Source organism: Panthera leo, chromosome C1 (genome assembly GCF_018350215.1).
Source record: "Panthera leo isolate Ple1 chromosome C1, P.leo_Ple1_pat1.1, whole genome shotgun sequence".
NCBI classification, from domain to species: Eukaryota; Metazoa; Chordata; class Mammalia; order Carnivora; family Felidae; genus Panthera; species Panthera leo.
The window spans coordinates 159,659,581-159,685,064 of NC_056686.1; the positions used below are offsets into that span (position 1 = coordinate 159,659,581).

A 25,484-nucleotide genomic window follows, 5' to 3' on the forward strand; every position below is an offset into this window, starting at 1 on the left:
ATGTGTTACTTTGATAAAAATATTTATTGAAATAATACAACTATATTGTTCATCAACTGAAGCTCCATATAGTTATCAAATAAAACTATAATATGCATAGATTTTATTTTATTTTATTAAATAAAAAAAATTTTTAATGTTTATTTATTTTTGAGACAGAGAGAGACAGAGCATGAAGGGGGAGGGGCAGAGAGAGAGGGAGACACAGAATCTGAAGCAGGCTCCGAGCTGTCAGCACAGAGCCTGACGCAGGGCTTGAACTCACGGACCATGAGATCATGACCTGAGCCGAAGTTGGATGCTTAACCGACTGAGCCACCCAGGCGCCCCTAAAATGTATAGATTTTAAAAGTAAGTTTACTTGAAGCAGACAAGTGTCACCTTTAAACAGTGGAATTGTGCTCAGCCTGACTTCCACAAAGCAGAACTCGCCAAAAGAAAAAATAATGAAGAGCTTTCTTTAATAAAAAACAAACAAAGAAGCAAAAAGCCCCTAAAAACCACAATACTCAATCCTTTTCTTTGGAAACTGATTCTCAAAGGGATCATACTTTAGCATGTTCTTTGTTTGGCCACCAAAAGCAAACTGCCCCTATCTTTGACACCCTGGCTCTGTGAATCAACAAGCAGATGCTACGTATAAAACCAAAGCTTTGAAATTTTTCGTGTCATAATTTTTGGGGCTTTCCATGAACCCTGTGGAGAAATATAATGCAATAAAAGTGTAATGCTATCTCTTGTGAATATCTGAAGAGTGTAAGATGATACAAGAAGTACCTTATAAATAGCTTGTAAAAAATTTTTTTTAATAGCTCCAGTGTTATAATGTACACGGGATGGAAAAGGATTGCACCTTCTCTCCTGTGATCTTCCTGGGCCTCACTGTAGAGTTGGAAGGGGAAGAGTTAGAGTTGGATTAGGTGGTCTTTGAAGCTCTTTCCAGTTCTTCAACTGTATTCTCTTTGAACTTAATAAAAGACCAGTTGGAAAATGTGCTTTGGTTAGACTCCCAGTTCACCTGGACAGTTCTTCAGATATTTTATTAATAATTCTGGCAGGTGAATCTGTGCGGAAGTCTTGGGCTGCACAGCGTGTTTGCCTAGCTCTCTGAATCCCCCTTTGTGAAGGCTGTGGGGCCACCACAGTGAGGTTTGTTTGCTGTGTGTTCCTAGAGCAGCTGCTGCTTTTCTTCCTTTATCCTTTATCGAGCAAAAGAAAATGCGGCGATGTTTGTGTGTGCTTCAGAGGAGGAGAATGCTCTCCACACAGGTTATTCTCTGGGCTAAAGTGGACGGGGTGAGTGCAGAGCAGCTAGTTCAATGGGAAGAGAGGTCGAGGCAGCATCTGCCCTCCTGTTTGTTTCGACAGTTTTGGTCTTGAATGTAGAATTGGTTGAGTGAGAGGCAAGCAGAAGTTAAGAAATGCAATACTGCTTGGTTTGTCAGCCAGTTTGGGGAGTGGAGGCGGAGAGTGGGAGGGGAGAAAGGGACATACAGCTAGTTTTCTTTTTCTATGATTAAATCCCTTGTAATTTCATAATCTCCACCTCAGAGATTCTTACTGCGGTGTATTTTGCGTAACTGTTAACGGACCAAGGAGTACTGTTCCCTGCTTTTGGTAGGAAATATCAAAATTCCAAATATTTTCAACCTTGTGATATTAATGGTCAGACCTGGTTTCACACAATGCTACAGGACCATATATTTTTGCTCAAACACACTAAACATGAAACAGCAAACAGAACCATAAATCCAGCAAAAGAAGATGCAAAGATGGAAAGATACAGGAAGGGAACCAGGAGTGTACCATCACTTCAGGAGGGAAAGGAAAAAACCACTAAGTAATCTTACAGAAAATGGAAACAATGAAAGGGAAACAAGTGCAGGGTGAGTGCAAAAGGAAGAGAGAAAGCACAGTAAAGCCATAGGTAATAGTGTGCATTCCTGGGCTTCTACATATGGATTGCCGAGCCTGCTGTCTTTTACTCTATATAGATGTGTGACTGGTCGTGGTAAAAATAGGTTCCTTCCCTTAGAAAGCCCAGTCAATGGTACATGCTTAGAAAAAAAAAAAAAAAATGGATGAATATACATCAACTTAACACTGACTACCTGGAAAGAGCTTTTCTGGGGGACTTCTACTTTCTATATTATATATCTGGGTACTTTTAAATGTTTTTAAAGAGCACATATTACATACTTGTGTAAACAGAAAAAAACAAAACATACTTTTTAATTTTTTTTAAGTTTATTTATTTTGAGAGAGAGAGAGAGAGACCCACACAAGCAAGAGCAGGGGAGATGAAGAGAGAGAGAGGGAGTGTGTGTGTGTGCGTGTGCATGAACACGTGCAGGGGAGGGGCAGAGGGAGAGAGGGAGAGAGAGAATCTCAAGCAGGCTCTGTGCTGGCAGAGCAGAGCCCCTACTTGGGGCTTGATCGCATGAACCATGAGATCATGACTTGAGCTGACAATCAAGAGTCAGCTGTTTAACTGAGTGAGCCACCCAGGCACCCCCAAAATAGACTTTTTTAAAAAAGTTTCAACAAGTATAGGGCTGCTGGGTGGCTCAGTTGGTTGAGTGCCTGACTCTTGATTTTGGCTCAGGTGTTGATCCCAGAACCTGGGGTCAAGCTCTGTGTCAGGCTCCATGCTGAGTATGGGGCCTACCTAAGATTCTCTCTCTGTCTGTCCCTCTCCCTCACTATTGTGCTCTTTCTCTCTCTAAAAAAAAGGGGGGGGGGCACCTGGGTGGCTCAGTCGGTTGAGCGTCCGACTTCAGCTCAGGTCATGATCTCACAGTCTGTGAGTTTGAGCCCCACGTCGGGCTCTGTGCTGACAGCTCAGAGCCTGGAGCCTGTTTCACATTCTGTGTCTCCCTCTCTCTGCCCCTTCCCCGCTCATGTTCAGTCTCTCTCTGTCTCTCAAAAATGAATAAACGTTAAAAAAAAAATTAAAAAAAACTCTTAAATTCCAACAAGATCTAGAACATTTTCCTTTCACTTTTATAAACATGGATTAGAGGTGATAAAGGAAGAGTTATATCCCTTTCTCTCACCTTCATCTTTGTAGGAAGTGAAGGATATTAAACAGATTCCAATATTACATAATTAGATAATTTTTCTCAGTTCTTGACAGCCAGCGTTACAGAATCTGTGACCGCTCACCCCGGTCGTCGTCCCTATGGGGCTTATAGTCTCAAGGGTATTTGGTCTTTCTTTACGGACCATCTTGTGAGCATGTTAGTCTCAGGTTTCCAATTCTTTTTTTTTTTTTTTCAAGAGTTTATTTTTAGTTAATCTCTACACCCAATGTGGGGCTGAAGCTCACAACTCCAAGATCAAGAATTGCATGTTCCACCAACTGACCCAGCCAGGCATCCCTCCAATTAGTTTCTTAAGAACAAAAATAGTATCGTATCTCTTTGGAGCCTAGAGTAGGCATTTAAGTGTTCTTCATTGGCTGTTTGATTGCTAAATTCTCTTGCCAACCTTTTGCCTTTCTTCCTTACTCTGACTGGAACTCTTCGTTCTCCAGAAGTGTCTAAGCAGCTGCTGCTTTTTCAAAGATTACTAATATAGATGGTAGTTGCTAATGGTACACATCTTTATTTAGATTTCATAGGGGCAAATGCACACTTCTGTTTTAACCCAACTTCCCTCAGAGCCAATTCCAAGAGATGAGATCAGGGAAGCCTTTTTTCTTAAACCTGCACAGTTCCAAAGGCAAATCTAACCAAAACAAGTATTATCAGAAAACTTGGATGCGTGTGTGAGGTCTCAGACCACCCTCATCCTCTTCCCTATAGTCTTCCTATGCCCTCCTTCCCTTGGCTCTTGCCACCATTTCATGCTCCAGCAATGAATAGGCTATTAGGCTGAAGCATCATTTCTGCTTACAATCTCCCATATTATCTTTCAAGCCAAGAGGTTGAACCAAGTTAAAATTAATACTGGCCAGACTGGGCCTGAAAGCAACAACTCCCTAACTCCCTTGGGACAATGTTTTGGTCTTACCCTACAGCTAAGTTAGCCCTGTCTGATCCCATTTTACTCTGCTTACCTTGACAGACTGTTCAGGAAGGTGCAGCAAGCTATTTGCTGAGTCCACTTGGATCAGGCCTATATGTGGGTATAAATTCCTGAAATTTTCTGAATTTCAGTGTAGGAGGGGCTCAGGTAGGACAATGTTGTTAGAAGGGGGTGGGACTTCAAGTTTCGCTTACATAGGATTTATATGACTGAGAAAATGTCATTGGACAAATCAAAAATGAGAGGGACAGAAGAGTCACGTACAAGTAAAGCCCCACTCCCTTGCCCCCTGGCTCCTTCTTAGCACTGCTATAGATCAAAACAGGGCACAAGCGGCAAGGAGAAATCCCTTGATTTTTCACAACTGCCTTAGATATAGCATTAGTTTTCCTCAAAAAAACATGGAGCATCTACACATTTTCTCTGAGGATACCTCTAGAATACTCAGTAACATATCCATTGTTGTCTCAAATGATTGCCATAGGAAATGACATTCTACCAGAAAGTTGGTTAAGAGAATGTCTTAGAAACGTTCTGCCTGCACATGTGATCATTTGAAGCTGGACCCTAACTTTACAGGGGTCCAATGAACTGCTGAGACAGGTCCCTGTTGTATGGGCAGACATGTTTATGCAGGACTCCTAGTTCCTGGAAAGAATGTTCATTTGACTTAAAAAATGTAAATAAACAGAAGTATTTCCTCATACTAACATCAGCTAAATCAGAGGGCAAGACTGGAATTATTCTTCTCAAGCCATGGAGTAAAATGCTAAATAAGAAATGATCCTGAAATCAAAAGACAAGTGTTTCTAATTCAGATGGCAAATTGAGAACAAGGTCAGGAAGGGCAAATGAAGGCATCTCAGGCTCAATGACAGACCTGCCGAAGCTGTGCAGGTCACAGGGCACCAGGTTCCCTCAGCAGGCCATAGAATCTGCTTTGTGCCCAGTAGGAAATACTGCATTATTTCAGTTAGTTTTACAATATGTTCCTATATTCTTCTATAGATATGTAAACATCTTAGTCTTTACTTTATAGTCTATGTTTTTAAGTATCTTGCATTATAGGTAATCCTAACAAGCATTTAAAAAATCTAAACTTGCAAAACAAGTTGCAGGAAGATGTTTTACAAAGCAGAATTTATTTTATTTCATTTTATTTTCATTTGGGGGGCACCAGTGAGTGAGGGGCAGAAAGAGAGACAGAGAGAGAGAAGCAAAGCTCACCCCAAGCGGGGCTTCTGCTTGCCCGAAGCGAGAATCAAACTTACAAACCATGAGATCATGACCTAAGCCAAAGTTGATGCTTAATGGACTGAGCCACCCAGGTGCCCAAGCAAAATTTATTTTTAAAGAGATTTAATCCGTGTTGCGTAATCTCCTAGAACATTTTTAAAATGTGAATTTGAATTACAAATTCAAAACATACATTACAGAAGCCAATATAATTTAAATTTTTATCACAAACTATATACAACTTTTGAAAAAGGGATATAGTATGTCTATAATAAAATATCATTAAGTAAAAGAAGGAAAAACTGACTTCAAAAATAGGAATATGACAATTTATTTCTGAATTATTTCTTTTATAAAAGAAGATAAAAAGATTTTTTTTTAATTTTTTTTTCAAAAAATTTTTAACGTTTATTTATTTTTGAGACAGAGAGAGACAGAGTATGGGGGAGGGTCAGAGAGAGAGGGAGACACAGAATCTGAAACAGGCTCCAGGCTCTGAGCTGTCAGCACAGAGCCTGATGCGGGGCTTGAACTCACAGACTGTGAGATCATGGCCTGAGCCAAAGTCAGACACTTAACTGACTGAGCCACCCAGGCGCCCCGAAGATAAAAAGATTTTAAAAGATGCTAATAAGACGTGGACTTAGGAAACAGTAAAAACCAAGATAAAAGACCTATAAAACAGTAATTAATCACAATTAATAAAATATTTTAATGTTGAAGAATGAATTTTTGGACACAGAAGCTGAAGGTATTAAGAACTTATCCTTTATTATTTTTTTCATGTTTATTGTTTTTGAGAGAGAGACAGAAAATGAGTGGGGGAGGGGCACAGAGAGAGGGAGACACAGAATCAGAAGGCTCTAGGCTCTGAGCTGTCAGCACAGAGTCCGACCCGGGCCACAAACCCACATACCACAAGATCACGACCTGAGCTAAAGTCAGACACTCAACTGACTGAGCCACCCAGGTGTCCCAGAAGTTATCCTTTATTTCTTGAGCCCTGGTTTTGAGAAACTAAGTACTCAACTTTTTATTCAAGAATCCCAAGTACAAATATGAATATTGGTGGGAGTTCAAATCAGTAAATGCCACAGTGTAATTAACTTTCATTTCACAGGTGGGAAGATGGACAGAACTGGAATAGAGAAGTGAGTCAGTAGTGGTTACTCATCTAAATGAAAGCATTCTAATGCCCTGAATGGCCAGGATCACAGAATGTTGGAATTGCAAGGGATTTCGGATGTCAGTGGTCTAGCCTTTTATCTTGTTGGTCAGTATGCATTTATGTCATAAATTGATGATTTTCGAGGACACATACTGGCAATTTTTAATCCTTCTAATGTCAGTGCAATATGGTATGGGAGAAGCCAAATCCACTGGCAGGAGGTCAGTGGATGAGCTGTATAACCTGTGCAAATTCATATCTGCCTCATTTCTAGTGCATCCTAGATACATACCTTCTATGCTGAACTTATTGAGTATATCCTCACTGGATTTCACTATGGTGGTGTCACCTGAGTCCTTTCCTTTTCCTTTTCCATCTAGTTGCAGGGGAACAGAACAGATTTACCATATTCAAAAACCCTCTCCCTGGAACTGATCTGACTTTGAAAAAGGTGGAGCTTGAAGTAACCTGTGGGAGTACTTTTCATTCTCATCCTTGTACATCTTAACTTGTACCTCAGTGGAAAACATTATTTCTCTTTATCTTTTAAGGTGACCCAAAAGCATCAGAAACTGGGTCTCCAAGAAGTATAGCATGTGTCCTCCAATGAACTGCCCAAATCCATTCTCTTTGAAAGTAAAAATATCAAAACTATGTAGTCATTAAAAAGAATCAGTTTGAACTAAGTGTTTGAGATTTGATGTTTGCAATGAGTGCAAAAAGCAAGTCCTAACAGTAGGTATGTGAGTCCATTTAAAATATTTTACACATATTTGCCCGTAAAAGGCATGGAATGATGCACTCAGTGGTTGGCTGGAGAGTGGGACTGTGGTGTGCAGAGAGGGTTAGGAAGCGGACTTGGGCTTTTTCCTTTATATATTTCTGAACTGTCTGGATGGTTCACCAGGTGTGTACTTCAATTCTTAAAAAATTAATTAAGAATCATCACACACATTCACCAATCTTTGCTGCATTAAAAGTCCGGGAAACTGTTAAAGTCTTGGTTTAACTGGTTCCATAAAGAGTTCAATTGCTTCAGGTTCTTTGCTGGGCACCAGGCTACCAAGATCAATAATGCCTGGTCCACGACAGGATGGAAATCTGCCCCAAAATGCAGATAAGAGAAAAAGAGAATTTGGTCAAAAAAATGGGCACCGTCACAGTAGGGATACATCAGCACCCTCACTCGTCTCACAATTGGCCTTCTGTAGGCTTCGTCTTTTGGCAGAGCCACGGGCAGACGTCATCCTCTCATTCTTAAAAGTCAAATTTAGGATTAAGACTCCAGTTAATACCGCTGAGCGGGAATCGTCCTTGGGGAAAGAGAAGTCCCCCGAACATACCCACTGGGGTATCCAGAATTGATTTTGCAGCTGCACACAGATTCCTGTCTTGTCTGAAGTCTCTGCTGAGTAACGGACACTCTGGGACAGCAAAGGGGCAGCTGGTGACTTTGAACCGAATTTTACCTTTCAACTCAATCCAGGGAAATTGCCAACAGAGTGGCCGACGATGCAAAGTGCTATGTTGAACGCTAGACTGTGTTGTATTTTTTTCCTCCCAACTTCACGTTTCCATGCACCAAAATGTTGATGCTACAAATATTGGATGCCACGCTTACCTGACAGGCTTCTTCCATCCCACCTGGGCGCGGGGGCTCTGAGCGAGAGCGCGAACCGTGGCTGGAGCCCGCCTCTCGCGGCCGGAGCAGGTTCGGCGGGCCGCGGGTTCCCCTGCCGGCCCCAGTGCGGGGGCCGCTTTGCTGCCGGCGCTCCCGCAGTCAGCCCCCCGCGCGCACGCGCGCTCCCCCTGGGGCGGCCCGGGCGCCTCCAGTCTTCGGCTGGGCTGCGACTGGACAGCTCCGGCGGGCGGGGCGGGGCGGCTAAGGAGTTGCTCCGCGACCACGTGACCGGCACTAACATGGCGGCGCCCAGCGGCGTCCACCTGCTCGTCCGCAGAGGTAAGCACCTGGAGGACAGACCCGCGGGAGGTTGCACTGTAGCTCACTCGCTAAGCCCTCGAGTTCAAAGGGTTACACACCCGCGCTCAGACATCTCGGCGCACATGAATGTACTTTCAGTTCTACCGATACGCGCAGGCACACAGGCTGACACATTGACACGCCGCAGGAACAGATAGACATATTTGTTCACTCGTCGCTTGCCTGGACTCCGTCACTGCCTGGCATCTATTCGCCGTCACTCCTTGAGATTTATGAGACATTGTCTGAAGTTTTCTTTCCCCACCTCAGTTGTCTGATTCGCGATAAACCTATGGGAACTCTAAATGTGCCTGGATACCCAGTTGCCAGAGAGAAAACAGTTGGTGTTTGTTGTATCTGTTGGCATGCTGCAACACGTCTTTTGGGACACTTGAAAATTGTGATTATTCTCGTACAGTGACTTAAAGTTAAGAAGAGGAGAAATTATGTCTGGGTACCTGTTAGTAGGTGTTATCCTTGCGTGCGTGGTGAGATTTTAGTAAACGTGCAAATACTTTTGCAGGTAAATTAGGGAAATCCTTGTTGGATTTGAACTAGTTTCTGAATCTTGGTTAGAAAGAACTAGGAAGTTGTTTCAAGGATTGGGAAAGAGGGGAGCCGACATATTTGGAGGGACTGCATAAGTGTCAGGTCCTGTGAAGTGAACGTTATTTTCACAGTAAATAGCTACCGTATATTAAGTGCTTTTTAAGTACATGATACTGTGTCGGCACCTTACACATGCTAGATACTTTTATTTTTTTCTTCAATGTTTATTTTTAAGAGAGAAGCAGGGGGAGGAGCAGAGAGGGAGACAGAGGATCCGAAGCGGGCTCCTCCCACGAAGGGGAGCTCTTGACCTGAGCTGAAGTCCCACGCATAACCGACTGAGCCACCAGGGCGCCACTGCTAGATACCTTTTAAAACCTAATGAACTAGTGAGCTAGTGCTCGCTTTGGTAGCACATATACTAAAAGTGGAGGGGCGCCTGTGTGGCTCGGTCGGTTAAGCGTCCGACTTTGCTCAGGTCATGATCTCACGGTGGTCCGTGCGTTCGAGCCCCGCGTCGGGCTCTGTGCTGACTGCTCAGAGCCTGGAGCCTGTTTCAGATTCTGTGTCTCCCTCTCTCTCTGCCCCTCCCCTGTTCACGTTCTGTCTCTTTCTGTCTCAAAAATAAATAAACGTTAAAAAAATTAAAAAAAAAAAAGTGGAATGATACAGGAAGATTAGCATAGCCACTGCACAAGGATGATATGCAAATTCTTAAAATGTTCCATATTTTTTGGAATTAAAATAAAAAAATTAATATTTATTTATTTATTGAGAGAAACAGAGTGTGAGCAGGGGAGGAGCAGAGAGGGAGGGAGACACAGAATCCGAAGCCTCCAGGCTCTGAGCTGTCAGCGTAGAGCCCCACACGGGGCTCCCAACTCACAAACCTGAGATCATGACCAGAGCTGAAGTCGGAGGCTTAACTGACTGAGCCACCCAGGTGCCCCTAACATAATTTTGTTTTAAATAAATAAAGGAAAACTGTACTGTGGAAAAAAAATAAAATAAAACAAACCCAGTGGGTTAGGCATTATTCCCTGTTTGCAGATGAGAAAAGTAAGGCAGTGACTAAGGTCACACAGATTGTGAGGGGCAAAATGGTGTTTGAACATGACCGATTTTTTTTTTTTTAAGTTCATTTCTCTGCACTGCATGGCATCGTCTCTCCATACAAATCAATATACAACACTCAGATGAGACAGGAAAAGTATGATGAGTGTGTGAAAAGTAAGAGGAAGATGTTTTTAGAGAGGAAGGAGCTTGGTTGGCAGATAGACCTCAGTATTTCAGCGTTAGTGGAGATGAGCAAGGAGCCACAGGAAGATTTGAAGTGAGAGGTGTAAGCAGAAGGTGATGTAAGCAGTATTTTGGACTAGGTGGATGGAAGAGTGCAAATCAATGTAAGAGTGCAGCCTTGTGAAAAGGGGCCCAATTTACATCTCTTAAGATCTGGGCTCCAGGCCAAGCTCTGTTTACTAATCAAGTTATTTTTCTGTTTCCTCTTTTGACAAGAAATAATGGTGTTTAGACTTTTTTGTTTGCTGCAGGTAATGGTGAAGAGGATCTGGGGAGATAGTCAAGGTGGAGGAGAAACCAAAACACACACACGCATATATATTATATATATACACACATATGTGGGTGTGTATGTATGTAATCCATGCAGATTACAGAAATAACATATTAATCTCTTTTTTTGTCACTTATGATTTTGACAGATGGTGGTTCAATCTTGGAAAAGGCTGCTATAGGGAAACCGGGTCAGGTTATTGGTTCCTATAACCCATCCCATTCTATCCCATAGTGCTGCAACAACTGTAAGAGGGATCTTCTGATTAGAAGAGGGAGAGAAAATGTATCATCAGGAAGAGATTTAGTGACTGGGAAAGGTCCCCTTTATGGACTATCCATAATTAGTTTAAAATTACAGGCAGGTTGTCACAAGACAAACCACTTGCTCCCCACCCCCCAGGGTGGAAAACGAAAGGTAAATTCATGAAGGCTCCTCTCCTCTCTCATCCTCCTTTTCACACACTTAAATTGATGGACATCAATTCACTACAAGTCTTTCTGTGTCAGGTTTATCATTAGCATCTCTCCCTCCTGGAAAATAGAAAGAAGACATTTTTTAACCTCTTAAGAAGGACATGAGGTTTTTCTGATGACTCTCCAGCTCACTGTAAACCTCCTCTCAGCATTCCCACTCCTAACTAGATTGTTAATTCTTGTTCAGCAGGAACTATTGTCATATCTGTCTATTTTAACAAACAAGTAACTGGGTCAGAGTTATACTCATTAAACTTGCTGAATTGAGAGGCTATTAAGACTTGTTCTCTCCCATGATGGGTTAAGGGATGGGTAGAAACTATGAGTAGTGACATTGGAAAGGAGAAAGGACAGATCAGTCTCTTGGAACCAAGAGGTAAGGTAACAAGAGTCTTTGAGAGATGAAAGTATTCCCTGGTATTAGCACTGGCAGGAAGTCCCAGATCACAGTACATAATCCCTACTCTCAGGCCCCAGGAACTCTTCCTTGCTTAGTCTTTCACTCCCAGTCCCCACTTACTAGAATTCTTGTTTCAGTTCCTGAAGGTACTCCACAAGATCCTTTGTGTGGGAAGGAATGGGGAAGGCAAGTAAGTGGGGGCATACTTTCTCCTTTACACTTTGATTACTTTTATGAGCCAGTCTCTCCTGGCTTGTCTTCTATCAGTCTGATTTTCCCAGACTTTCACTAGTCTCTATCTATTGTTAAGTTTCTAAATATTATTGTTCCCCAGGGTTCTGTCCTAACCCCTTATCCCTGTTTCCTCTCTCTATTGTCACCAAACAAATTTATCTACCTCAATGAGTGTCAAATCTAGATGATTTTTTTTAAACATTTAAAAAAAATTTTTTAAAATGTGTATTTATTTTTGAGAGAGAGAGAGACAGAGTGTGAGCAGAGGAGGGGCAGATAGAGAGGGAGACACAGAATCCGAAGCAGGTTCCAGGCTCTGAGCTGTTAGCACACAGCCCGACGCAGGGCTTGAACTCATGAACCGCGAGATCATGACCTGAGCCGAAGTCGGACACTTAACCAACTGAGCCACTCAGGCACCCCAAATCTAGATGATTTTTTAAAAAATGAACAGAGTATCTGCTGGAACTGGACACCAGGCCTCAATGCCAGCTCTCTGTTGGGCATCTTTTCCTAGATGTCTCATAGGCCTCTTAAACTCAACATGTCCAATATGGAAATGAATATTTGTCTCCACATCTTCTTCCTGTGCCTATAGCCTCTATCTCCATTAATGGTATTACCATCCAGTCAGTATCTAAGTGAAAGCATTTGAGTTCTCTTAGTTCCCACCGTTTCTTTTCATTTCTCTGTCCAGTGAGTTAGTAAATCCCATTTGATTGATTGATTGATTGATTGAACACTAGCAGGGAAGGGTCAGAAAGAGAATCTCAAGCAGGCTCCATGCCATGAGTTCAGAGCCTGACATGGGACTCAAACGCACAAACTGTGAAATCATGACCTGAGCCAAGATCGAGTCAGACCCTTAACCGACTGAGCCATCCAGGTGCCTCTTTACTTATTTATTTTTAATTCAAGTATAATTAACATACAATGTTATGTTAGTTTCAGGTGTACAGTATAATGATTCTACAATTCTGTGCATTACTTAGTGCTCATCACTATAAGTGTACTCTTAATCTCAGTAAGTCCTTTTCTAGGATCCCTCCAGTTTTCTGTATGGTCTCAGTACAAGTCTTTACCATTCTTTGGCTAGGCAGGGCCTTTATAATTGATCTCTACCTCAGTCCATCCTCTTCCCCACAGCCACAGTTATTGCTCTAAAATTCTGATCTGATTATGATGCTTCCCTGCTGAAAAACTTTTGGGAACTCTTCATTGCTGAGATAAAGTCTGAATCCCTTAGCGTGGAAAGCCAGCTTTATCACAGTCTGGCCTCACTGTATCTTTTCAGCCTCATTTCCTGTCAGTTCCCTATCCTCATATCTCTGCTAAGGTTTACCACTGTGTGCCTTTTTAATTGTGCTCCTGAAGTGTCCTTTTTCACCTGACGAACCCATTCATCCTTCAAGGCCACACCTAAGTGCCATCTCTCCTTTGAGCTTTGTTTGCTTCTACCCAGCTAGACCAACCCACTCTGCTTATATAGCACTTGGGGCATAACTTTACCATAACACTTGTCACCTAGCATCAAAGTATGCCCTCATCTCTAAAAAACATTAGTTTACACCTCTATCTCCCTGCTAGAATGGGAGCTTCTTATAGGCCTATCTTACCTTCTTCATCTATCTCCCCAAAGTTTGGAGCACAGTGTCTGCACATAGTAAGTACTCTCTTTCCTAACTGAATGAAAACCCTTCAGAATGCAACCTCCTATAGAAATATTTGTGCACAGGAGTTGTCTAGTAGGCCTGAAGAATAATTATCTCAAAATGTCAGTTTTCTTAACAGGCCTAGGTGGTGATTTATTTTCTTCCTTCCTTCTTCCTTCTTTTCTTTTTCCTACCTTCCTTCCTTCCTTCCTTCCTCGCATTCTTTTTTATATTTCATCTGTCTCCAAGAATAATTTAAGGCAGTTTTACTTCTGCGTATCTTTTTTGGCAACTCTGAGAATTTCCATTCCAGGTAATTTGAATTGTGAATCACACTTATGATTAGGAAAAAAAAAGAAGCTGAAATGGGGGAAGGGAAGAAATCTAAAAGACAAATGCTTGAAGCTTAAGCAGTATAGCCATGGGAGAGGTGAAGGATGGTGATGGAGGTAAACCGTTGCAGCTAAGCACTATCCTGCTGTCCTTCCACAAGCCACGTGGAAGTTGCTGAAGCTATGAGAGGAGAGCGGGCAGACTGTTGGCGAGTCTGGCATAGACTCTAAGTAAGGCATAGCTGAAGGGTGTGTGAAATAGTTTGGCCTTTCCAGAGGGCTGTGTGGCGATGGCTGTCAAATGTAAGATATACACGCCTTTTACCTAACAATTCTGCTTTTAAGAATTTATCCTAAGAGAACAATAGGTTGAGTATGAAAAGGTGTCTGAACAAGATTGTGTGTTGGTAATATTGGACAGGATCTGAAATGTCCTTTGGTAGGAGAAGGGCTACATAAATTGTGGTTTATCCATGCATGCTGCTGCATTTAATGGCTGTATAGCAGCCGTTAAAAAAGATGATGTCAATGTACTATAGACATAAAATAGTCATTGACACATTTTTTTAAATGTTTTATTTTTTGAGAGCGAGAGCGTGAGCAGGGGAGGGGCAGAGAGTTGGGGGAACAGGATCTGAAGCAGGCTCTGCACTGATAGGCTGACAACAGCAACCTGGATATGGGGCTCGAACTCACAAACCACGAGATCACAACCTGAGCCAAAGTTGGACACTCAACCGACAGAGCCACACAGGTGCCCCGTCATTGACACACGTTGAGGAAAAGAAGGCAGGGTGTAGAACAGTGTATCCCACTTATGTAAAAGCATGTATCGTTGCTTTCTTACATGTAGATATGCACAAAGTGATATCTAGAATAACATTCACCCAAATGTTCATAATTGTTATTTCTAGATGGTGAGATTAGACTGATTTTCGTGTTTGAATTTTATATGTTGAGCATTTTTATTATCCAAATACTGTATATCCAAATAGAATATTTATATCATTATTCATTACTATAATTTAAGATGTAATGCTACTAATATTTTATTATTGTTTTGTTTTAGCTTAACAAATGTGAAAAATATTTACAAGTGCCTCTGTTCATTTGTGACTCGAAGGCCATCGATTTTTCCACTGAGAATTCTCTTACCATAGTGGTTTTTCACAAATTTAACCTCCAGGAAGGGGAGGGGCTGTTGTACATCATAAATTAAGTATTTTTTTAAGATTTTTTTAGTAAAATTTTTTATTGTTTATTTATTTTTGAGAGAGAGAGACAGAGACAGAGAGGAAGAGAGACAGAGCATGAATGTGGTAGGGGCAGAGAGAGATGGAGACACAGAATCCGAAGCAGGCTCCAGGCTCTGAGCTGTCAGCACAAAGCCCGACGTGGGGATCAAACTCACGAACTGCAAGATCATGACCTTAGCTGAAGTCGAATGCTTAACCGACTGAGCCACCCAGGAGCCCCAAAGATTTTTTTTTTTTTAAGTTTATTTATTTATTTTGAGAAAGAGAGCAAGTGCAAGTGGGGGAGGGGCAGCGAAAGAAGGAGAGAGAATCCCAGACAGGCTCCGCACTGTCAGTGCATAGCCTGATGCAGGGCCCAAACTCATGAACCATGAGATCACGACCTAAGTAGAAATCAGATGCTTAATGGACTGAGCCACCCAGGCACTCCATGTATTAAGTATAGTACTTTAAACTTCTGTCAACTGACCTGGGATTCTTACTATCTTGTATATCTTCTGTAGGAAAATGTATCTTCAATTTTGCCAAACCAAGTCAGAATTAAGTTTTGGGATGCAGTCTGTGCAATTTGGAAAATGCTAATGTAATAAGGAGTTTCCTGTGACTTAAACTCTATTCAGGTTGATAACCAGAGAATGAAATGGATTTTTGCTATATGATATTTTTTAATAAATACCTTTCAACCCTATTATAATATGGCTTGTGATATACTCATAGATTAAGGCCTACTTAATAATCAAATCATGGCCCTAAATTCTCTAAAGTCAGACATATCCCTAAAGCCATATAGACCCATCTGTTTATCCTCCGCTTGAAACAGCTTTCTATGACACAGATAGTTCCTGACTCCCAATGAAATTTTAAAATCTCATGCACGGTGTAGGACACGTAGACCCTCAATGAAGAATACTTGCAGTGATTAAAAAAAAAGAAAAGTGATGTTGACCTGTATTTGTTGACATGGAATGATGTCCCCAACATCTGTTGTCTGGAAAAAGCAAGTTATAGAACAGTGTAATATAATCCCATTTTGTAAAATAAAACACCAATATCTTCATGTGTGTCTAACTATATAACATACAGAGAGAGAACAGCTAAATGTTCTAAATATTCAGTTTTTATAAAATGCCCACTTTCCCCAAGTGTTGGAAATCTTTGAAAATGCAGAGTGAATGCCACATACCTTAGGGAATTTGGCAAACAAGGGAGGGGAATAATATGTATGCAGAGCGTCACTTGAACATCTTATTTTACAGGTAAAACAGCTTTTTCTTGTGGAGAGTCTCTTTTTTAGCTCTTGAATATGGAGAACTTCAAACATACACAAAAGTAGAGAAAGCTGTAAAATAAACTCCCACCTATTCATCACCTAGTTATAATAACCACCACTTATGGCCACTCTTGTTTTATCTTTACCCCTGGCCACTGTCTCCCCAAAACTGGATTTTTTTGAAACACATCCCAGATATATAATTTCATCCATAGATTTTTCATCATGTATCTCTAAAAGACAGGGAGCCCTTTTTATTTTCTTCATATATTGTACTTACCAGGTCTAGAATTTTTGATTGGTTCTTTTCTTATAGTTTCCACTTCTCTGTTGAGATTTCCCAGCGGTTCACTCATTATGCCCATCTTTTCCAGTCAGTATTTGAAAATACATTTTTACTAGCCATTTTAAAGTCCTTATCTGTTAATTTTGTCACCTAGGTGATCTCAGGGTCTGTTTCCGTTTTACTGACAGCTTGGTTTTTTGTACTCTCAGCTATTTCTTTTTATTTGCAGTTTGTGTTCAATGCAGATCAATAATCTAACACGAGAAGTTACTATGAATCAAAGCATAAATACACAAACACAATATACAGTCTGAAAGATGTAGAGCATTGAGATAGGAAACAAAAGGGGAACATAGTAGCTTGAGATCTGTTGGATAGAATTGTAGCTTCCTGAAGAGGAGAAGAAATTACTTTGGTTATCAAGAGTACTGTGGCCAGATTAGATATTGGAACATCGAAGCATCAGTGTGGGACCATGCACACAAAAGACCTTAGGGAAGGTCTACTTTTAAAAAGTTTTCTGTGCTTTGAGGCAGTTGTGAAAAGATTGTCTTGCCAGAGTCAAGCCCACTTTAGGTTTAGGATCAGGTTCTAACTTTCTAAATATACTGACTGAGAACAGAAAAGTGTTCCAAATATGGGTATTCTGATTGAGTTTTTAAAAAATTTACAGAAAGAGTATAGAAGTCTGTCTGAATTTAAAGAGGTTTACAGTTTTCACTTCCCAAATAACTAGAGTTACAGTTTTGGCTCCTGCGTATATTTGCCTTTTTTATTTCAAGGTTTGGCAATTGTACCTTCAAAATAGGTAAGTTTTTACCTTGTAAAAAGTATTCAGCATATGCAGAAATAAAAAGCATTTTGAAATTAGTTGAGGTCAATGTACTGATTCTTTGGAATCAGTTTAGCTGAATAAGTCTGATGCTCTTGTTGAATAGGAATGGGTGACAAGCATAAGCAAAATTTATGCATTATGCTTTGATTTGGCGTAGATTCCAATCCGTCACTGGCCTGGCACATGTTAATTTCTATATAAAAAGTCAAATGCAATGTCAAACCCAAAGCCTCAGAGAGAAGAGTTCAGTTCTCAAAGAGAACAGTGATAGCTTAACAGTGGAAAACTTTATCCAGAGTACATAAGCATTAAGTTAGTACTGCTGAAACAATGCATTGAGGATTTTCAGTAACACCCAGAAGTTTCTTCTAATGTACAAATAAACAGGATCTTGGAGAGCTTTTTGTATTGCCTGTTTTATAGCCTTAAAAGATTTAATGAACCAAATGAAAAATGAATCTCTGGGGCACCTGGGTGGCTCAGTTGGTTAAGCATCTGACTTCGGCTCAGGTCATGATCTCACAGTTGGTGACTTCGAGCCCTGTGTCGGGCTCTGTGCTGACAGCTGAAAGCCTGGAGCCTGCTTTGGATTCTGTGTCTCCCTCTCTCTCTACCCCTCCCCCACCCGTGCTGTTTCTCCCTCCCTCCCTCCCTCCCTCCCTCTCTCTCTCTTAAAATAAATAAACATTAAAAATTTTTTTTAAAAAAAGAAAGAAAAATGAATCTCTGTTCCACATTCCATCCTTTATCTCTAGGTAAGATAAAATTGATTCTCATTTTCAAAGTAGAGTTTGTCGTGTCCAGATGTTTTAAGCCACATGGAAGTAATCATCTCTTTCTTAACTAATCTTGGATGTTGTCCCTTCATCTTGTAGTGAAACCCCACTGGACATAATATTGATAGTCATCATCTATTCAAACCCTTTACATGCTCTTCACACCAATAAAATTTGGGATCCTCAACACTTTCTGTGTCAATAAAATAAGGTGTGGAATTAGCAGATTCAATGAAAATCTGTTTTTTTCCTCATCACACTGGATGTCCAGATGCCATTTGAATTGCGTTTAGAAGAGGGGTAGTATGGGTGCCTCTTGACTTGAGTCTCTAAACAGAATAGACGTAGAAAGGAGAATGAGATTATAAGGAGACTAGCTTTTGACTGCAGAGCACCACCACGGTTGCCTTGATGGTGACATTAGCTGGATTAGGAGCAACTGAGATATTCTGGGAGGAATTACTTGAAAGTGATACAACAATTATTTGATTCGAATAAATCTGTCTGGGTAGGAGCAGTGCTAGAGCATTCGCTCCAGTCTGAGCTTGGCCGCCATCACTTTGCCCTTGTCCACTGCATTGTCATTGGTCGTGGCACATCTCACTGGATGCTGGGTGAGTGGAGAACGGCTGGCTCGGGGTGGGCACAGGTGAGGTCTACTTTTTCTTCCTTGATGGTGGGTTACATTTGTCTGCTTCTTTATATGTTATCTAATATGTAATTGTATATGTGACATAATGAATATTACCTTGTGCAGATTATGTTGTTTTCTTAAAATATGTTGAGTTTTGTTCTGACAGGAGTTAAATTACTGGCAAGTCTCTTTGATTCTGCCAGACTTGGTTTAATTCCTTGTTAGAGTGAATCTGTTTGTTTTGCCCTAAGAGCTAGAGCGCAGCCCTTACTCTAGCGCAGAGATGAGCAAACTTTTTCTGTAGAGGGCCAGGTAGTAGTAAATATCTTACGCTTTTGTGGCCTCTATGGTCTCGATCGCAACTATTCAATTCTGCCAATATAGTGCAAAAGCAGCACAGACAGTATGAAACAAATGAGCATAACTATATTCCAATAAAATTTTATTCACAAAAACAGACAGCGAGCCAGGTCTTAATCTGTCCACCCTTGCTCTGCTAATGCATGGTTCTTATTCCTAAGGCATGGTCTTTCTGAGGTCTCAGTGAAAAGGTCTGAGCCTTTTTAGCTCGGTGAGGTCTTTCTACTCTGTTTGGCCTGGGACTCCAACTTTCTCAGCCCTGCAGCCTCTGGAATCCCTGTTCACTCTCAGCCTACAGCAGCCACTGTCTGCTTGACCGTGTACCACTTTTCCAGTACTGTGACACACAGATTCCAGCTGTGTCAGCCACCAGACCTCTGCTGCCTACCTCCCTAACTAAGCAGTGAGGTCCTGTGGTTGGCTCAGGTTCCCCTTCCAAATGCCACAGTTGGAATGGTTTCCTCAGGCAGAACACTGGGGACAGTGTGGGTTCACTTTGTGTATTTGTTTATCCTCAAGGTTTACCATCTTGCATAGTTTAGTATCAAGTGCCAAAAAAAAAAATAGCTCCTTCACATTTTGTCTAGTTAATTTAGTTGTTAAGAGAGGAGGGAATTGTAGTACCAGATATATGTCAACATGGCCAGAAGAGAAAGTCAGATTTTTTTTTTTAATCTGTAGGTTTACTTTCCCACTCTTTGGTCTTTTTTTTATATTGAAATTTATTTGTTTAAGCAACTGGTTAGTACGTCTGCCATATGGAGCTTTCCACATTCTGGATTTTGCTGATTGTATATCCATTGGGGTCATTGAAAATGTTCCTCTATAAACTGGGAGTTAAGATCTCAGGCCTGACCTCATTTAGGTTAGACTTTTTTGGAGACAGGGGCAAAAATACTCCATAGGGTGTTGCTTTTTGTGATGTTAGTGGCCCCTGATGATCATTACTTGGCTCCATTAACTCATTTGGTATTTGTAAAATGGCAATATTTTAATTCAGTCATTCTTGCCTGATTTATTATAGAAAATGTCTACAGAGAGAAACTTTCTCATCAAGTAATTAATTACCCTGATAGACCTCATCCTGGAAAGGAAAGTTAAATGCTTGATTTGTTCTCTTTATTTACCAGTTTTTAAATAGCAAATTTTTCCTCCAAAAGCGACCAATGAATTGTTGTTCAGAGTAATGTGGGTTTATTTTTAATTGTGTATCTACTTCTTTAGTTTTATGAAAGTATATGAAAGGATCATGCAGTGTTGAAATATAATCCTGGGGGCGCCTGGGTGGCTCAGTCAGTTAAGCGTCCAACTTCGGCTCAGGTCATGATCTCATGGTCCGTGAGTTCGAGCCCCGTGTCGGGCTCTGTGCTGACAGCTCAGAGCCTGGAGCCTGTTTCGGATTCTGTGTCTCCCTCTCTCTCTGACCCTCCCCTGTTCATGCTCTGTCTCTCTCTGTCTCAAAAATAAATAAACGTTAAAAAAAAAATTAGAAGAAAAAAAGAAATCTAATCCTGAAGCAAGATTGCAAGATTGAAGGTAGAAGACCAAAAGCTATTGATAGAAGTAGAATTTTAAAAAATGAATTCAGGGAATTCTTACTATAATTTCATGTTAAAATGGAAGCTTATAAGGTAAGAAAGCTTACCTCTGAATGTCCCCCAGAGCTTGTTGCAAGCCGAGTCTCATAGTATTAGTCCTTCATGTTCTAGCAAGAGGGTCAGTTTTGTATCTAGCAAAATGTCAGATCTTGTGCTTACAATAAATATGCTTCTTAATATTGAAACGGTGATTGTATAGAGGATGAAAAGGCAAGTGGGTAAAGATCTGATTTTGAATTTTATCTCTACAACTTATTATCACATGAATAAAAAAAGTAACAATTTTCCACTCGGCTTTGCCGTGAACCTAAAACTGCTCAAGAAATTAAGTCTATTTAAAAAATAACTGAACCTCGGGCGCCTGGGTGGCTCAGTCGGTTAAGTGTACGACTTCGGCTCAGGTCACGATCTCACAGTTTATGGGTTCGAGCCCCACGTCGGGCTCTGTGCTGACAACTCAGAGCCTGGAGCCTGCTTCAGATTTTGTGTCTCCCTCTCTCTCTCTCTGCCCCTCCCCTGCTCATGATCTGTCTCTCTCTGTGTCTCTCAAAAATGAATAAACATTAAAAAGGGTTTTTTTTTAATAACTTAACCTTTCTGAATTTCACTGTTTTCATCTGTTAAAAAAAAGGAGGGAGTATAAAGTTATTGAAATCAAATGAAAATTAAGTGAGAGGACTTGTGAAGACACCTAGCACAAGAAATGCCCCTTTCCTTTTTGGCAATTGTTTTCCAATGAAGCAATCACAAGGCAGCTCAGAATCAGGGGAGTGGACACAGGAGTCCTGCCTAATGGGGTAAGTGTCAATGACAATCTAGGGCTGTTTCTGGAATGCAGTGGGGAGGGAGAAAATGAACTTCCCAAATATATACAAAATTTTATCTATATGAGCAGTTTTCTGAAAGAAAATATGCATGACTTTCATTAATTTTTTAAAATATGATGTGATTTGAAAAAAAGAAGCATTTCCCTTAGATTATCAAAATTCTTTGATACTCATCCCATGGAAAAGTGGGGTCTATGTCCCCTCCCCTTGAATCTAGACTGTCTTGTGACTGCTTCAACCAAAAGAGAATGGGGGAGGTGATGCTATGTGACTTTCAAGGCTGTCATAAAAGGGGATAAAAAGGGATGCAGACTCTACCTTGTTCACTAGAACAGTCATGCTTAGAGCCTAAGTTGTCTTGTAAGAAACCCAAATACCCTGGGGCAATCGTGCTGTGAGAAAGCCAAGCCACTTGGGGAGGCTACTTGAAGGTGGTCTTGTCAGGAGTCCTAGTTGTTGAGTCATCCCATCACAGGCACCACACATGTGACTGAATGTGCCTTCAGATGGTTCCAGCCTTCAGCCATTGAGTCATCCTCAGCCTTCAAGTCTTCTTGACATCAAGCAGCCTCAGACATTCATTTTTTAAATTTCTGACCCAAATAATCCATGAGCACAATAAAATTATTAGATTTTTTTTACACTGTTAAGTTTTGATTACCTCGTTACACAGCAGTAGTAACTGGAACATGTTATAATATTTAATAGCTAGCAGTAACTCAATTTTCAGTAGAAAGCCAATAAAGAACCACTTGGGAGTACATGCAGGCATATGTACATACAAATCTCCACAAATCTTGGAGTATAGGTTCTCACCAGGTATTTATAACTTATTCATAGCCTCAATGAAATTTATCAATCTGGAGAAATTTTTATCATAAGTGATAATACTTAGTATGATGGGTGACATTCCACCTTTACCAGGTTTCCAGGAGACCTGAGCTAGAAAATTAACCAAAGTCAGATTTGTCAATAGAGAAATATTCATTGAGAAAAAGCAAAGTAGCAGTATTACTATTGGGCAGAATAGAATTTAGGGCAAAAAACATCGAACAGAACAAAGAGGTTCATGCACCTTTTCTCTCTGTACATTCACCATTCTCTTAATGATCTCATCAATCCCATGATCCATTAAGCTGTCAACTCCCATAGTTATGCCTCCAGCCAAGACCTTTCTCCTGAATTCTAAGCTCATACATCCAACTGCCTACTGAACATTTCCACTTGGATGTCTAATAGACATCTCAAAATTAGCATGTCCAGAATTCCAAAATTGGATTTATAATCTCTTCCCTAAAATTTGTTCCATTCCAAAAACTTCCCTACCTTAGCTGATGGTAATTTTGTCCTATCAGTTTCTCAGACCATAAACCTTTGGATGACCCCCCAGTACCTTTCTTTCTCTCCCTCTCTATCTAATCTGTTTAAGAAATCCAGTTTACAGGGCACCTGGGTGGCCCAGTTGGTTGAGCGACCAACTTCGGTTCAGGTCATGATCTCATGGCTTGTGAGTTTGAGCCCCGCGTCGGGGTCTGTGCTGACAGCTCGGAGCCTGGAGCCTGCTTCAGATTCTGTGTCTCCCTCTCTCTCTCTGCCCCTCCCCTACTCATGCTCTGTCTCTCTCTGTCTCAGAAATAGATAAACATTAAAAAAAATTTTTTTTAATAAAAAAAAAAAAAAAGAAATCCAGTTTTATCTACCTTTAAGATTTACCCAGAATGCAAACATTTTTGTCTTCCCCCTACTGTCACCATCTTGAGCTGAAACACTACCATATCTTACCTGGATTACTGTAATAATCCACTGCCTTCTTCCTGTTTCTACCCTTGCCCTCCTCAACTTGATTCTCAATGCAACAGCCAGACTGATCTTTTAAAAAAGCCAGATCGTGTCACTCTTTTGTTTAAAACTTGTTTTACTTGGAGTAAGAGCCAAAGTCCTTATAATGTTCTATATTATACTATATAATAACACTCTAACACACTGTACAATTTACTTATTTGTCATTTTTGTGGCTGTTAACTATCTCACCCACCAGAATGCAAGTTCCATAAGGAGAAGGAGTTTTGTTTTGTTCCCAATGTATCCCAAATACCTAGAACAATGCCTGACACATAATAAGCATTCCATAAAGATATTTTGAATGAGTGAATGAAAAGTGGTAGTTAATGTTGATACAATAAAGTTATTAATAATGAATCTTTATGAATCAAAAAACATGATAAAATACGTAAAGCAAGAGCTGTTAAAAGCAAAAGGATAAAACCACAATCATAGTGGGAAACTTTAGCATGCCTCTAATTTGGCAATTTCAGTAGACATAATAATAAGGTTACTAAAGTTCAGAATGTTATAATTAGTAAATTTGATTTAATATTAAATTTGATACTTTGAATTAAAGATTGTTTTTACAGATATACAGGATAAAAGTTGATGTAAAACCTCAATAACCTTTTCTTTCTAGAAAGAAAAATTGTATGAACCACATTCTCTGATCACAAAGCAGTAATGTACAAGTTAATGGGGAGAGAGAAGAAATTTGATCCACATGTTGTGGAAACACAAAAGGAACCTAGATAATGAGGAATGTGATGCTAACACTGTAAAGGACTTGGAATCTACATTTCTTGTCCTCTGTGAGTTCATAGTCCTTTAGAGGAATCAGACATATAAGTCAGTTACTGCCACAGAGTAAGATAGATGCACAGATAGAGGTAAACAAATGGTGCATTGGGGTCATCCAGTAGAGGCTGAGGAGTCTTCACCTTCACAGAGAAGACTGGGCTCAGTTGTGCTGTGCAAGGAGAGCCCGATCGGATGAAGGAGCCTAGAGACAGAGAAGGCCTCTTGTCCAATGGCAGAGAGAGAGGTGAGAGCCTCTGCAGCCTCTGGAAGCTTTGCTGCTTTAATACAGCAGGCAAAGACGGAGAACCAGGGGTAGCCAGAGGAGACTGGCTGCAAATGGACAAGGAGGGAGGAGGTGAGGGGAGGTGAGGGGAGCTACAGGGAAGCTACTTTTGGCAGTAGAGTATACACTATACAGGATTTGGGGTCCACCTGAGACATGGGACAACTGAGACACATGTGTGAGAAGGGGTCAAGATACCAGACTTCTCCCTGAGGACTGGGGGAAATGATAGGTATGCATGTAGATGATTCTTCACATGGGAGAGGGAACAGAGAATTGAAGAAGCTCCTCGTTCCCCCCAATGATCTCTTTTTTTTTTTTTTTTTTTTAGTTTATTTATTTATTTTGAGACAGAGAGCATGAGTAGGGGGTGGGCAGAGAGAGAGGACAAGAGAGAGTCTCAAGCAGGCTCTGTACTGCCACTGCAGAGCCTGATGTGAGGCTTGAACTCATGAACTATGAGATCATGACCTGAGCTGAAGTCCAACACTTAACTGACTGAGCCACCCAGGTACCCCTCCCCCAATGACTATTTCTTTCCGTACATTTTTGCAGAGATTGGAGATGAAATGAATTAGGGGATTGGGAAATAGGAGAGGAGACTGATAAGGGATAATAGAAGAATTGCTCAGCAGTGTTGAGATCCAAGTGAAATTAGAGACAGTGTATTTGTACTAGCCCCATTCATTGCCACTGTGTGATTTTCTCCAAATGGGCATCATCTTGTGTGTGTAAAAGATTGAAGGTAGATAGTGGAATTGACTGGGGTTTTCCAGATGGATGCCCTGGAAAGACCAGGGAGTAAGAGAAGTGAGTGGTTGGCAAGATGGGGCTTGATTTAATGAATTCTAGAGTCTAACCTAGTTTCCTAAGGACGTGGACCCTGTCTATTTTGTTTGTTTCTGGGTCCATTATTATCTGAATAATCTAGGATGTAGAAGTAAAAAGAGAAGAGGCTGATAGTTTGTGGGGGGAGGGGGAAGAGTTGTTCTAAGATGAGAATTAGAAGCAAGGTCAGAGAACAGGTATAGTGGTAATGAAGGGTGAGAGAACTGGAAGGTTTGGGGGTAGTAGTTTCATGATGGAGGTGACTTCTGAATGCGC

General features: G+C 40.9%; 1 protein-coding gene and 1 pseudogene across 1 annotated transcript in view; both read left to right on the plus strand.

Annotated features, from left to right (window-relative positions):
- Positions 1-7,765: 7,765 nt before the first annotated feature.
- METAP1D (methionyl aminopeptidase type 1D, mitochondrial) overlaps positions 7,766-25,484 on the plus strand; it is an 88,752-nt gene continuing 71,033 nt past the window's right edge. The window contains exon 1 of the mRNA XM_042949133.1: positions 7,766-8,393. Within this exon, the coding sequence (XP_042805067.1) occupies positions 8,042-8,393 (352 nt within the window). The 5' untranslated portion in view covers positions 7,766-8,041. The remainder of the gene's footprint in view (positions 8,394-25,484) is intronic.
- Positions 9,608-9,697, plus strand: LOC122228992 (annotated as a pseudogene).